General features: G+C 36.5%; 1 protein-coding gene across 1 annotated transcript in view; it reads left to right on the forward strand.

Annotated features, from left to right (window-relative positions):
• LOC100717768 (17-beta-hydroxysteroid dehydrogenase type 6-like) overlaps window positions 1-16,537 on the forward strand; it is an 80,209-nt gene that overhangs the window by 21,705 nt on the left and 41,967 nt on the right. The window contains exon 2 of the mRNA XM_063254979.1: window positions 8,861-9,119. Coding sequence (XP_063111049.1) covers window positions 8,861-9,119 — 259 coding nt within the window. The remainder of the gene's footprint in view (window positions 1-8,860; window positions 9,120-16,537) is intronic.

Consider the following 16,537-nt stretch of genomic DNA (forward strand, 5'->3'; position numbering starts at 1 on the left):
TCAGCAGGTCTCCAAGTGAAGGCGGAATGGGGAGGCTGATGTGGAAGCCTCAAACCCACCTCTCCCCTTCACTGCACCTGGAAGCCTGGGGGAACTCCAGCAGTCTGGGCGGAGATATCCAGAATCCTCCAAACACGCAGAGAGGCCGGTGAGGGCACCCCAGATCTGCCCAGCTCCTCCTCTGCAGACCTATGGCCTTTCCATGAGATATTATTTTTTCTCCTTTGAGCAGATTCTTATCCTTTCACTGTATTTATTGAAGATTTTGTATCTTCTGTATTCTTACCATTTCTTATACCAGGGAGACAATATGGTATTTACACATGTGTGTTTGATTTATTTCACTTATGATATGGTCTCAAGTTGCATCCATTTGTTTATAAATATCTCAGTGTGATCATTCTTTATAGCACAGTAGTACTCCATTGTATAAAAATACCCCATATTTTTTATCCATTCCTCAGTTGATGGGCATTTAGGTTGTTTCCAAGATCTGGCTATTACAAATTGTGCTGTTATAAACATGAGTGTCCATATATCACTGTGATACAATATTTTCAGTTCTTTGGAAATATGCCCAGAAGTGGAAAAACTGGGTCAACTTGGACTTCTAATTCTAGCTTTTTAAGAAACCTCCGACTGACCTTGACAGTGGTTGCACCGGTCTGCTCTCCTACCAACAGTGCAGAAGAGTTCCTCTTTGCCACAGCCTCTCCAGCAGTTGTTGTTGGTAGACTTCTTTATCTTGGTCATTCTTTCCGGAGTAAGATGGAATCTCAGTGTGGTTTTAATTTGCATTTCTCTAATGACTAATGATACTGCACATTTTTCATGTATTTATTTGCCATTTGTATTTCTTCACTTTAGAACTGTGAATTCATCTCAGATGCCGATTTTTGGATTGGGTCTTTGAATATTGGCGATCTGATTTTTAAAAATTCTTTGTATATTCTGGACAGAAGTCCTTTGTCTGAGGAACAGTTCACTAACATTTTTTTCTGAATTTGTGGGCTTTCTTTTGGCTAAGCTGGAGATTCTTTTGACAAAATGTCTTTAATAGGATGTGATCCCAGTTACTGATTCAGTGAAATATTTCACGTGCAGTTTGATTCTTGTTCATGAATTCTCTACCTACACCTTTGTCCTCCAATAGATTTAGTGTTTCTGTTTTAATATCTTTGACCCATTTAGACTTTAGTTTAGTGCATGGTGATAGGCATGGGTCTAGTTGTAGTTTTCAGCATATGGAGAGCCAGTTTTTCCAGTGCCATTTGTTAAAGAGACTGTTTCTTCCATTGGATGTGTTTGGCCCCTTATTCAAAGATAAGTGGGTTGAGTGGGTTTGTAGTTGTATTTGTGTCTTCTAATCTATTCCATTGATCTTCAGGTCTGCTTTCATTCTAGTATCATGTTGATTTTATTACAGTAGCTTTGTAGTATAACTTCAAATCAGGGATTATGATGCCTCCTACCTTGCCTTTGCTGCTTCAAATTGCCTTTGCTATGCTGTGTTTCTTCTGGTTCCAGATGAATTTTAGGAGTGATTTCTCTAGATCTATGATGTATGCTAGTGGTATTTTGATTGCATTAAAACTGTATAACAATTTTGGGAGAATGGCCATTTTCACCATATTTGTTCTTCCTATCCATGAGCAAGGGATGGCTTTTCATTTTCTGAGGTTCTCTTCAATTTGTTTTTCATGGCATTATAATTTTCCCTGAATAGATCTTTTACTTCTTTTGTTAAATTTATTTCTAAGTATTTCATTTTTTGGATGTTATTGTGAAGGGCATGGCTTCTCTTATTTCTCTGTCAGTGATTTTGTTGTTAGTGTATAGGAATGTTATTGATTTTTGTGTGTTGACTTTTTATCCAGCTACATTACTGAAGTTATTTATTATACCTAGGAGTCTTTCAATGGGGGTCTTCTATGTAAAGTATCATGTCATCCGTAAATAATGACAGTTTAACTTCTTATTTTCCTATCCTTACTCCTTTTATTTCTCTCTGTTGTCTAGTTGCTCTGGCTAGTATTTCCAGCACCATAATGACATCCTTGTCTTGTTCCTGATTTTAGGGTAAAGGCTTTCAGTTTTTGGCCATTTAATATGATGCTGGCTGTGGTTTGTCATAGATGGCTTTTATCATATTGAGGTAAAGACCATCTACTCCAATTTTCTGTAAGGTTCTTACCATGAATAAGTGTTGGGCCTTATCAAAAGCTTTTTCTGCATCTATAGAAATGATCATGTGGTTCTTATTTTTGGGTCTATTGATATGGTGGATTACATTTATTGATTTGCATATGTTGAACCATCCCTGCACTCCTGGGATGAATCCCACTTTGTCATGGTATATAATCTTCTTGGTGATTTGCTGCATTGTTTGCCAAAATTTTATTGAGAATTTTTGCAGCTATGTTCATCAGGGAGATTGGCTTGTAATTCTCTTTTTTGGTTGAGACTTTCTCAGGTTTTGGTTTTGGAGTAATATTTCTTTCCAGGAATGCGTTAGGGAGAATTGTTTCCCTTTCAATTTCATTGAAGATTTTGAGGAGTGTCAGAATTAAATCTTCTTTGAATTTCTTGTAGAATTCCATCGTGAATCCATCTGGACCTGGGCTTTTCTTTGTTGGCAGGAGTTTAATTACATTTTCAATTTGGTTAATTATAATTGGCTATTATGCAGTTTTACATCTTCTTGATCCAGCTTTGGTAATTCATATGTTTCTAGGTATCTATCCATTTCTTCTGTTATCAAGCCTATGAGAGTAGAGGTTTTCAAAATAGATATTGATGATCTTCTGTGTTTGCACAGGGTCTGTAGTGATTTTGCCATAGATTTGAGTTTTTCCTTTCCTTTTTTAATAAGGTTGGCTCGAGGCCTGTCAATTTTATTCATTCTTTCAAAGAACCAACTTTTTGATTCACTGATTCTTTGTATTGTTTTCTTAATCTCTATTGCATTGATTTCTGCTATGATATTTATAATTTCCTCCCTTCCTTTGGCTTTGGGCTTGACTTGCTCTTCTTTTTGTAGATGTCTGAGGTGCAGTATCAGGTTGTTTATCTGTGTTTATTCTGTTTTTCTGGTGTGGGAATTCATCGCAATAAATTTTCCTCTGAGGACTGCCTTCATTGCATCCCACAGGTTCTGGTAAGTTGTATTTGTATTTTTCTTTGCTTGTAGATATTGTTTAATTTGTTCTTAATTTCCTCTGTGACCTCCTGATTGCTCAAGAGTGTATTATTCAATTTCCTTGAGTTTATGGTGTTTTTTCAGTTTCTTTTATCATTGATTTCTAGATTCATGGTGTGCATGGGATTATTTCAGGTTTTTTGCATTTACTTAAGCATATTCTGTGGGCTAGTATATGGTCTATTTTAGAGAAGTATGTATATTTTGGTTCCGAGAAGAATGTATACTTTGATGTTTTTGGGTGGAGCACTCTGTATACATCCATCAAGTCCATTTGTTCACAGGTGTGATTCAGTTCTGTTTTCTTTGCTGATTTTATGTCTAGTTGATCTGTACCTTGTGTCAATGGCATGTTAAGGTCTGCTTTTATAATTGTGTTATTGCTTCTTTGATTTTTCATTTCTGTTAATATTTGTTTTGGATAGCTGTGTGCTCCCCAATTTGGTGCATATCTATTTAAGATAGTTGTGTCTTCCTCTTAAAGTTTTCCCCTAACTAGAATGTAGTGACCTTCTTTATCTCCTTGGGACATTCTTGGTTTGAATTTCACATGGTCTACAATCAGCATATATACCCTTGCTGTTTTGGGTTCATGTTGAATGAAGTATTGTTTTCCATCCTTTGACTTTCAGTGTATGAATGTTCTTTTGGGTTAGAAGGGTTTCTTTTATAATAGTTGGATGCTGTTTCTGGATCCATTCTGCCAGTTTGTTCCTTCAATTGGTGAATTGAGGCCATTTATATTAATGGTTATAACTGATGTATATTTGTTTATTTTTGACATCTTTCTTTCTGCTGTTGATTCTTTTCCTTTCCGCTCTATTTAATTGTTTGCCTTGCATGATGATTTTTTTTCTATGTCTGTCTAGAATGTCTTTCAGTATTCTTTGCTGGGTTTGTTTGGTGGTCATGGCGTTCTTCAGTTCTTCTTTGTCATAGAAGTATCTTATTTCTCCATCAATTTTGAAGGACAGTTTTTCAGGTTACATCAGTGTGGGTTGGAAGTCATTTTCCTTTATTTTTTTATTTTATTTTATTTTTTAAATTTTATTTAAGGAGAAAAAGAAAAAACAGAAAAAGGGTACAAGTTATACAGAATTTCAGAAAAAATAAACAGTAGGAAATCACTAGTTAATAAATTACATTTTGTCATCTTAGAAATAGTTGTTCAAGTTACAAAATTAAAGCATATAAAGTGGAAATTCAAACAGTGAGACTGCAAACAGTTCTGTTCAATGATCCAGCAAAACTCAGTAATATGGTTATTTATCTTATACACTTAAATATACATGCAGTTTCATCCTTTAGAGCACTTTCTTTTCCTCTGTTTTGTACAATGACAATGACACATTTTGGGTTTTATTACTCCCACAGTTATTATTGCATTTTTTGAAGAGAATAAAACCAAATGTGACATAACAAAACAGAGTCAGTCTAATCAAAAGGATGGACGTAATACATACTGTAAAAACAAAATATAAGATGATTAACAATGGTTACCATAATGCCTCTTGCTATTTTAAAAAGAATTGCCTATATCATCAGTTATAATAAAATTGAACAAAATAGTAAAGAACAAAACCAATGAAACCAAACATTGGAGACATTGTAGGACTTCAAAAGAAGATAATAGTCAAACCAGAATGGGTGTCATAATGAATCTTATTGTCTTCACAGTTGTTGCCTACACTCTTGAACTTTATACTATCAAGCAAAACAGAATAGAATAAAATCAGTCCAAACAAGATGGTGAGAGCAATACAGGATTTCAAATCAAGATAATAGGAAATCAAAGTGAGATACTATAATATATCCTGCTATTTTATTTATTTTTCCCTTAATTAAAAACATAAAAATAAAAAAGTAAATAATAAAAAAAGGAGATTGAGATAAAAGAGGACATAACAACAAAACATCACAGGTCAAAACATAACCATTTAAGCAAAATAGTGTTTCACCACCAGATATCCTGGCATAAAAGTAGTTACCATAGTGTCTCTTTCCTTGAAATCTTTGAGTACAACTTCGTATACTGTAGCATCAAACATATCAAGACAATGTAAAACCATTCAAGAGAATGACAGTATTACAGGGTAGTTAGAACCAACTAACAGAAAATGAACAATGGTTTCTGTATAATCTCCTTGTCTATAAAAGTTTTTGTTTATATTATCACATATAATAAAATCCAATAAGATACAACATGTTAAGACCAATGGAGACAGAAGAACAAAAGCCTGATGGGACTTCAAACAAGATGATATTAAATCAGCACTACCTATTTTGATGTCTTGTTTTCTCCAAAATAGCTGTTCCTACCATCCAACCTTCTCTGCCTCATTTCTGTTGAGCTCTTTTTCTGTCATTAGTTGTCAGTTTGTCTTCTTCATTTTGCTTTCTGCTCCATTCATTGTGGTCTCTCTGCCACTATTTCTGGAATCCTGGTATTTTTCTTTTTTAGAATGTCCTGCAGTATTCTCTGTAGAGTTGAATTGGTGGTTGCAAATTCCCCTTGTTCCTCTTTATCCTGGAAGCACCTTGTTTTTCCATCAATTTCTAGGAACAGTTGTGCAGGATATATCAATGTTGGCTGGAGGTTATTATCTTTCAAAGCTTTAATTCCCCCCCCCACGCTCTTCATGATTTGATAGTTTGTATTGAGAAGTCTTCTGTAATTTTGATGGGTGTTCCCTTATAAGTGATCTTTTTCTTGTCTCTGACGTCTTTTAATATTCTGTTTTTATATTGGATTTCTAGAATTTTGATCATTACATTCCTGAGTGTAGTTCTGTTTGGGTTGTAGGTGGCTAGGGTCCTGTATACATCATACATCTGAGTATCTTTACCTTTTGCTAAATTAGGGAAATTCTCCTGGATTATTTCTGTGAATAGCCTTTGTAGTTCATTTATTTTTGTCCCTACTTCTTCCTTTGTGTTCTTAATTCTTAAGTTATAGATCCTCTTATGATCTAGCCTTTGTATTGTTGCTGTTTGTTTTCTTGTTATTTTAAAGAAGTTTTTCATTTCATGCTCCCACATTACAAATCTGTTCGCCAGTTCAGATAATCTATCCTTAGTTTCTTTCAAGCTGTTATGCCAGCTTTCAATAGAGTTTTTAGTTTCCTGGTAATCTCTTTGAACCTGCTTCATGTATTCTATGTTTTCTCCATCAAATAATTCTCCCCCCCCTTTTTTTTGGTTCTTCCATTCCACCATCTGTTTTTTCTTGGGAGATGCTCAGCATTGCTCTAACTATTCTACTTATATCTTGCTTTACTTCGTTAAATACTTTACTTTTGAACTCATGTATGAGGCTCTGGAGATACCTTTTTATATCTGTTGGTGCTGTGTCTGATATTGCATGTTTTGTGTCCTCATTCTCCTTTGCATTTACCTTTCCTGGTTCAGTGTTCTCAGGATTGGGGACCGAGGACCCTTTCTTGTTGCCTTGTCTTCTCATGTTTTTTGTTCCCTCCATACAGGCATATATAAGAGGCCCAGTTTCTTTCTTTGTGGGTTACAGTTTGTTTGAATCAGTCAACTAGGTGTTCCTGCCCACTGCAGTGTATGAGGGAGACATGGATCTGGGCAGCCTCTGCTGGGACCGCCCCTCCAGCTTAACTTGCTGAAGGCTTTCCTGCTATGGTGCCCCACCAGGTGCTGCGATCTGGTTTGGGCTAGCCTACTGGGTCTTAGTCCAAGGCTTCACCCGGGTCAAGTGCTCCCCACCAATCCCGGTTGAGAGTGGAATATGTGACTAAAGTCACTGCAGTGTCCTGTTCTGGCTAGTCTGCCTGGTCCCAGAATGTCTTCTGTTGGAGCCTCCTAGTCTATGGAAGGATCCCCATTCTTCTCACTCACTGCAGGTCAATGCAAGGCTCCCCACCAGTTCTGCTGTCAATTTGGTTCACTGATTCCTGCTCTCAGAGTGTTCGCATCTCTATCTTGCTGTGCAGATTCAAACACAGCAGGGGTGGCAGAAAATTCAAATCATGATTTCTAGAGGCACAGGTTCCAACTCGGTGCTGAGATTTTATCTGTTCCAGTGATAGCATCAGGACTGCGTTTCTAGTTGGTTTCTCTCAGCTTAGATTGTCCTGGGTCGGCAGGATATATTTCCCCTTGCTTAGGACTCCTCATACTGCACCATTCCTGGATTTTAAGCTGCTATCTCAGTGAGCCTCTGTAGCTGCTGTTGTCTATGCGCCATGTTCTCCCCACATCATCCTCATAATGCTGAGAAACCTTGAGTACATCTTCATTGAGTGAAGGGGGTGTGGTCAGCCTCAATCTCTGTTTTCTTCCATGACTGTATCTCCTAGACTTCTTGTGTGTGGTGTGGAGGTCTGAGATTGCCTTTTATTCCTTTATCTTGACATTCTTTTTGAGTCCTCACAAAATGCCAGTTATGGGATCCCAGTCATTTCTCATGTAGGCTGCCCCTCCGCAATGTAAGTATCTGGGTTTCTGTGACTCCTGGTTCCCAATGAGTGGCAGCAGTGGGAGTTTGGGCAGTTTAATTGCTGTGGTGGGAATTTGGGTGGCTTGGTGAGTTGCGGCTGCAGAAGTTGGGGCACTGCAGTGAGAGCACCCTGGCTGCTAATCTTAGCTGCTCTAATGTAGCCCCAGGATTGTATGTTTGGCTGGTTCTTTTCCTTTTTGTTTCTTCCTGGGTTGAAATGATCCATCTACCTCTGTTCAGACCTCCCTACGATGTTTTATTCCGGCCTCTGGGTTGTCTGTCTCAGGGAGCCTCTGTATTGTGCTGCTTATCTATCTGCCATCTTTAGCTCCTCCACACTTTTATTTCTATACATTTTGTTTGGTTCATTTCTCAAATCTGCTTCGACCATGATATAGTATTTTGTCTTCATTAACCTTTGTAATCCCTTTTTTTACAACTATATTTACTGAAATTATTTGGTTTTGTGGTTCTAGTACTTGCAATTTTTGGGAGTGTTTTTCTACTATCATTTGCTTCAGGTGGTTATTGCACATGTGACTTTATTCCTTTGTATATTTAGTGATATGACAATGTACTGTTGTTTTTCTTAGTAACTTTCTGCTCTTTCCTTGAGGTGAGAGATTTCTCCAAAGAATATCTATGTTTGCTTGTCAGGTGTCTGGGGACACCAAGAGCCTGTGATCATTTGAAATATATTTTTTGATTTGAGGTCTTTTGGGTCCCTGGGACGGTGTTGATTTGGACCATAAACTCTCGGGAGGGATGGTTTGTGACTGAGGTTTCTCTGGGATGATTCTTTGTTCATTTTCCCTATCCCAGAGTTTAAAACAGAGAAATGTACTTTCTAAGGACTTGCTGCTCACCCTTATACTGATAGTATGTCCATTTAATGAAGGAAGTATCCTTGACTTGATTCTGTAGTTTAAATGAGGTTCAAGATCATAGTGATTTGTAAATTCACTCAAAGCACAAGCCAGGAATCAGTGCTCTATTAACCCTCTGGATTTTGCCTTCCTTAGTTTTCCCCCCCGAGATTAAACTATGTATATACTTATTTTACTGTGTTCTTAACTAACCGACACATTTAAAAACATTAAAAAGAGATTTTAGTTGTTCTTACTAGAAAAATTGGTCAAGGTTATCAGTCATCATTTTGATCTGAGACTCATTTCCTGACTTGACTTTTATTGTTTTAGGACTCTGGGGCCTGGTCAACAATGCAGGCATTTCCCCCCGAATAACATTAAGTGAGTGGCAGAAGACTGAAGACTTTGTGAATATCTTCAAGGTGAACCTCATTGGTATGACAGAGGTGACCCTGAACATGCTTCCCTTGGTGAGGAAAGCGCGGGGGAGAATCGTCAATGTCGCCAGCGTTATGGGAAGAGTTGCTATGAGTCCTGCATCCTACAGCTGCTCCAAGTATGGCGTTGAAGCATTTTCAGATGTACTGAGGTAAGTAATGCTCTAAAGGTGAAACATTTCACTTATTTTAGGGATGGTGCTATGTACTTCCACCTACCTTACCTTATTTTATAATTCCCTTAATCTTAGCTTGTAGATACAATTACTAGTCAATTTTATATAGGAACCTGTGACTAAACTTTAAATATCTTCTCAAAGGCACCTACCACAGTCAAGACTCGACAGAACCATGGTCTCACCCAAGATCTTTGTAGTGCCCCCACATAACATTGACATTCTCTGGATTTGTCTTTGATAAAATATCACTTCTAATGAAAAGATAATTCTCTTTTTTACCAAGTGAAACTTTATCCTTGCCTGTTCCTAGTGGTTCTATTTTTCACTGGTTCCTCATCTGCTTCCAAGTTTTCCTTCTCTTTTTGTGTTTTAGTTTGAATTTGATGCACCCTTTCATAGCTGTGCTGCTACTTCCTGGGTTTTCTTCATGTACTGTTTTAGCTTCACATTACTCTCAGCTGCTTCCTTCTTTTTGTAGTTCCCTGGTGTTTTCATTTCTAAGAAAAAATTCTATTGGCAGGATCGTTTCTCTATGTGTGCCAGCTAGTAATACATTATATGCAATTATATGTCAGGCACTGTTTTGTGTTATATGAATCATTTAATTTTCTTTTGAAGATTTTTCATTTTATTAGCACATTTTTGTAGTATGATTATGTTCATTGTGAGGGGTTAGTGTGTATACATAAATCATTTTAATTCTTTTCACATTTCTGCCTTTCCACTCCTTCCCACCTCCCTCCATCTCTTGATCCTATTCCTATTTGCAAAAAATCTATTTCCCTGTTTATTATTGTCTATCTTTTGTTTTTCTCTTTTTCCTTTGGATTTCTCCTATAAGAGAAACCATGTGATATTTAGATTATGTGTCTGATTTCTTCACTTTTCATCATGGCTGTAATATGCATTAATTTTATTATATTTACCTTAAATTTATCTTTATTTTATCAGGGCATTACTCTATTGTTTATAAATACCATATTTCTTTATTTATTCATCTATTGATGGATATATAGGCTTCTTCCAAGATTTAACTATTATGTTTTGTACTGCTATAAACATAGGTATGCTACTATCACGTTGATATGATGTCTTTAACTCTTTCAGGAAGATATCTAGAGGGATAGAACAAAGTGGAATGTGATTTGTATTTTTAGGTTTTTTTTTGGTGTGGAAACTCCACAGATTTCTGTAGTGGTTATAGTAATTTAAATAGCCCTAAATAGAAGGGCTCTTCTCACCTACCACCCCCAGTTTTTGTTATTTTCTAATTTTTTATTTTTATTAGTACATGTGTGCAGTACATAGTGTTACATGCATTGTGAGGAGTTAGGACATGTACTAATTCCCCACAATGCATGTAAATAACACATCTTCATGTACATAACACATCTTCATTAATTTTTCATCTCCTTTTCCCCCTCTCTCTTCATTTTGGTATTGTTTGATTTCTTGATGACAGCCATTCTTTCTGCAGTAAGACAGTATAGAATCTTAGTTCTGTTTTCATTTGCATTTCTCTAATGGATAGGGAGGTGTTTAACAGTTTTTTCATGTGTTTATTGATGATTTGTACTTATTCTTCTGAGAACTATGTTTTCATTTTAGCTGCTAGTTTTTGGTTGGGTCATTCATTTTGGGGGATCTAATTCTTTTTAATTCTTTATGTAGGTAGATATTAGTCCTTGTTCCAAGGAGTAGATGGCAATTTTTTTCCCATTCTGTGGGTTGTCCCTTTACTGTGTTGGTTATTTTGTATGTTGGTTCCCTTTCATTATTTTTATGAATCATGTATTTATGTATTAGTGCATAATTGTAATGCATAATGATTACATTTATCTTGGGGGAGTTGCACAGATACATACCACAAATTAATCATTTTTTGTGCCTTCTTCTCCTATCCTTCTCTGTTTCTTCCAACTCTTGATCCCCTCCTCATTTGAAGAAACTCTATTTAAGTTTTTTCTTTTATTCACTTGTTTAATCATTTTCTCCTTTCTTTTCTCACTTCTCTATATCTGAGGTGCTGTTTCTTTCTTCCTCCACCTTTTTTTCTCTTTTGGAGAGAGGATCTTGCTATGCAGTTTAAGCTGAACTTGAGCTCACTTTGTAGCCTGGGATGGACTTGAACTCCCAACGATCTGCCTGTGTCAGCTTCCTGAGTGCTGGGATTGCAGGTGTGTGCCATCACACCTGACTGGTAGTTGAGGTTCTTTTCAGAAAGTACTTGCCTATGTGAAAGTTTTATCTATTTTATCTTCCAGTTGATTGCTTATGTTTTAACATTTAGATTTTTGACATATTTTGATTTTAGTTTAGTATACAGTGAGAGACTTGGTCTAGATTCAGTTTTCTGCATGTGTGTATCCAGTTTCCCAGCACCATTTATTAACCAGGTTATCTATCCTGTAGCACATGGTTTTCGAGCCTTTGTCAAAGTTCAGATGCCTGAATGTGCTGAGGGCTATTTCTGCTGAATGTACGTCGGGTCATGTTTTTTTTTTTTTTTTTTTTTTTTTTTTTTTTTTTTTTTTTTTAATGCCAATATCATTCTCCTTGTCATTGTGGCTTAAGTGTAATTTGAAGTCCAGGATTGTGATAGCCTTGCTTTGTACTGTTAAATTTCATTTTTTTTTAAATTTTGAAAGTGGTAAAATACAACAGAACAAGACAGAATAAAGCTAATTAAGATTGTACAGTGAAATTGGTGCAGAACTTCACAGCAGGTTATCGGGATAACAGTAATAGGTATCACAGTATATTTCATTATCTTTATAATAGTTGTTCTTTCAATCACATATATCAAAATAAAATGAAATACAGAACATTATAGAATTTATCAAAACAGAATATTGAATAGAGCGGTACCATTAATCAGAATAGAGCAAAAAGCAATGAAAGTATTTGCCTTCAAAGAGATGGTAGAAGGAAATCCCCCTTATTTTCTATGGTCAACCTCCCAGGAGATGCTCAGATTTCTGGCTCCTGTTTGCTAACAGGGGGGACAGGAAAAGGGGGGAGGGGAAGTGGATATTTGACTCTAGGTCGTGCACCAGTAGGTTCACTATTACTTAGCAGGGGGAGGCAGGCTGGTTGGTTGGTTTCCCAGCTGCATAAGTTCCAAGATGGTGTGGATCTCAGAAGACACTGGTTCTCCCCCTGGAGGGGCCATGTCTGCCACACTGCAGCCACTTACCATGGAGGGGAGGTGCTTGCTTGCTTTCCCAGCACCCTAAATTCCAACATGGCACAGATCTCAGGAACTGCTGGTCCCTTGCTTTGTTCTTATTGTTCGGGTTTGCTTTTGTATGCTGGGTCTCTTCTGGTTCCATATGAAATTTTGGATTGTTTTCTCTATTTCTGTGCAGAATATAGTTAGTATTTTGATTCAAAATACATTAGATCTATATATCAGTTTGAGTAATATGGCCATTTAAAAAAATTTATTTAAAGAGAAAAAGAAAAAAAAAAAACAGAAAAGTGTACAAGTTATACAGAATTTCAGAAAAAATAAACAGTAGGAAATCACTAGTTAATAAATTACATATTGTCATCTTAGAAATAGATGTTCAAGTTACAAAATTAAAGCATACAAAGTGGACATCAAACAGTGAGACTGCAAACAGTTCTGTTCAGTGATCCAACAAAACTCAGTAATGTGGTTATCTATCTTGTACACTTAAATATACATGCAGTTTTATCCTTTAGAGCACTGTCTTTTCCTCTATTTTTTACAATGCCAATGACACATTTTGGGTTTTATTACTCCCACAGTTCTTATTACATTTTTTGAAGAGAATAAAACCAAATGTGACATAACAAAACAGAGTCAGTCAAATCAAAAGGATGGACATAATACATAATGTAAAAACAGAATACAAGGTGATCAAGAATGGCTACCATAATGCCTCTTGCTATCTTAAAAAGAATTGCCTGTATCATCAGTTATAATAAAATTGAACAAAACAATAAACAACAAAACCAATAAAACCAAAACATTGGAGACATTACAGGACCTCAAAAGAAGATAATAGTCAAACCAGAATGGGTGTCATAGGGAATCTTATTGTCTTCACAGTTGTCGCCTATACTCTCAAACTTGGTACTATCAAGCAAAACAGAATAGAGGAAAGTCAGTCAAAACAATATGGTGAGAGCCATACAGGGTTTCAAATCAAGTTAATAGGAAATCAAAGTGGGTTACTATAATATATCCTGCTATTTTAATTTACTTTTTCCTTAATTAAAAAGATAAAAATAAAAAAGTAAATAATAAAAAAAGAGGTTGAGATAAAACAGCACAGGTCAGAACATAACCATTTGGACTTCCAGGAGAACATGGCAGACAAATAACAGCAGCCATAGAGGCTCTCTGAGATTACCAGTTTAGAATCCAGGAGCAGTGCCGTGTGAGGAGTCCTACGTGAGGGGAGATGTACCCTGCCAACCCAGGAACGAACTGAGCTGAGAGAAACCAAATGGAAATGCAATCCTGATGCTATAACAGGAACAGATAAAATCTCAGTGCGGAAGCTGGATCCCACGCCAGTGGAAGCCATGATTTGAATTTCCTGCTGCCGATACTGTGTCCCAATCTGCACAGCAGGGAGAGAGATGCGTGAAAGCTCTGAGAGCTGGAATCGGCGAACCAAACAGCATGGAGAGCAGCACTGGCAAGGACCCCTGCATCAACCTGCGGTGAGTGAGAGAAATGGGGACCCTTTTATAGACTAGGAGGCTCCAACAGAGGACATTCTGGAAACAAGCAGACTAGCCGGAACAGGGCCCTGCAGTGACTTTAGTCGCATATTCCCCTGTCAAGCGGGAGTGGTGCGGAGCACTTGGCCTGGTGACATGTGGACTAAGATCCAGTAGGCTAGCCCAAATCAGGTCACTGCGCCTGGTGGAGCAACAGTGAAGCATTCAGTAGGTTGACCTGGAGGGGCGAGCCCAGCAGAGGCTGCCCATGTCTGTGTCTCCCTAGTACACTGCAGTGGGTGGGAACACCTAGCTGGCAGATTCAAACAAACTGTAACAGACAAAGAGAAAAAAAAAAAACTGGGCCTCCTACAAATGTTTGTATGGAAGGAACAAAAAGTATGGGAAAAGGGAGCAAAAAGAAAGGGTCCTCAGTCCCCAATCCTGAGAACACTGACACAGGAAAGGTAAATGCAAAAGAGAATGATGATAGAAAACATGCAATATCAAACATGGCACCTATAGACATAAAGCGGTATCTCCGGAGCCTCATAGATGAGTTCAAAAATGAAGTACTTAATGAAATAAAGCAAGAAATAAGTAGAATACTTAGAGAAATGCTAAGCACCGCCCAAGAAAAAACAAATGGTGGAATGGAAGAACAGAAAAAAAGGGGAGAATTGTTTGATGGAGAAAATAGAGAAAATATAGAATATGTGAAGCAGGTTCAAAGAGATTACCAGGAAACTAAAATCTCTATTGAAAGCTGGCATAACAGCTTGAAAGAAACTAAGGATAGATTATCAGAACTGGAGGACAGATCTGTAAGGTGGGAGCATGAAATGAAAAACTTCTTTAAAATAACAAGAAAACAAACAGCAATAATACAAAGACTAGAAGTTGATAAGAGGGTCTATAACTTAAGAATTAAGAACATAAAAGAAGAAGTAGGGAATCAAACAAATGAAGTACAAAAGCTATTCACAGAAATAATCCAGGAGAATTTCCCTATTTTAGCAAAAGGTAAATATACTCAGATGTATGAGGCATACAGGACCCCAAGCCACCTACAACCCAAACAGAGCTACCCCCAGGCATATAATAATCAAAATTCCAGAAATCCAATATAAGAACAGAATATTAAAAGACGTCAGAGACAAGAAATGGATCACTTACAAGGGAATACACATCAGAATTACAGCAGGCTTCTTGGCACAAACCAGCAAATCACGAAGAGTGTGGGGGGAAATAATTCAAGCTTTGAAAGATAACTAGGGGAATTTGCAACTGCCAATTTAACTCTACAGAGATTACTGCAGGATATTCTAAAAATGAAAAATACCAAGGTTCCAGAAACAGTAGCAGAGCGGCCACAATGAATGGAGCAGAAAGCAAAATGAAGAAGACAAACTGACAACTAATGACAGAAAACGAGCTCAACAGAAATGAGGCAGAGAAGGTTGGATGGTAGGAACAGCTATTTTGGAGAAAACAAGACATCATAATAGGTAGTGCTGATTTAACATCCTCTTGTTTTGAAGTCCCATCAAGCTTTGGTTCTTCTGTCTCCATCAGTTTTAATGTGTTGTATCTTATTGGATTTTAGTATATGTGATAATATAAACAAAAATTTTTAGACAAGGAGATTATAGAGAAACCATTGTTCATTTTCTGTTAGTTGGTTCTAAATACCCTGTAATACTGTCATTGTCTTGAACGGTTTTACATTGTCTTGATATGTTTGATGCTACAGTATACGAAGTTATACCCAAAGATTTTAAGGGAAGAAACACTATGGTAATTACTATTATGTCGAGATTATCTTGTGATGAAACACTATTATGGCTAGTTTAGCTAAAACACCATTTAATGGCTAGGTTTTGACCTGTGCTGTTTTGTTGTTATGCCCTTTTTTTTTTTATCTCAATCTCCTTTTTATTATCTACTTTTTCATTTTTATCCTTTTAATTAAGGGAAAAATAAATAAAAATAGCAGGATATATTATAGTAACCCACTTTGATTTCCTATTAACTTGATTTGAAACTCCGTATTGCTCTCACCATCTTGTTTTGACTGATTTTCCTCTATTCTGTTATGCTTGATAGTACCAAGTTTAAAAATATAGGCAACAACTATGAAGACAATAAGATTCATTGTGATGCCCATTCTGGTTGACTATTATCTTCTTTTGAAGTCCTGTAATGTCACCAATGTTTTGGTTTTATTGGTCTTATTCTTTACTGTTTTGTTCAATTTTATTATAACTGATGATTTAGGCAATTCTTCTTAACATAGCAAGAAGCAGAATGGTAACCATTGTTGATTACCTTGTATTTTGTTTTTACATTATGTATTATGTCCATCCTTTTGATTTGAGTGACTCTTTCCTGGTATGTCACATTTGGTTTTACTTTCTTCAAAGAAAAAAGTAATAAGAACTGTGGGAGTAATAAAACCCAAAATGTGTAATTGTCATTGTACAAAAAAATGAAAAGAAAGTTCTCTAAAATATGTAGCTGTGTATATATTTAAGAGTATAAGATAGATAACCATATTTCTGAGTTTTGTTGGATCATTGAACAAAACTGTTTGCAGTCTCACTGTTTGAAAGTCCCCTCTATATGCTTTAATTTTGTAACTTCAACAACTATTTCGAAGATGACTAATGATTTCCTACTGTTTATGTTTTCTG

Source organism: Cavia porcellus, unplaced genomic scaffold, assembly GCF_034190915.1.
Source record: "Cavia porcellus strain 051 isolate PalLab524CR breed Dunkin Hartley unplaced genomic scaffold, mCavPor4.1 scaffold_8, whole genome shotgun sequence".
Classification (NCBI taxonomy): Eukaryota; Metazoa; Chordata; class Mammalia; order Rodentia; family Caviidae; genus Cavia; species Cavia porcellus.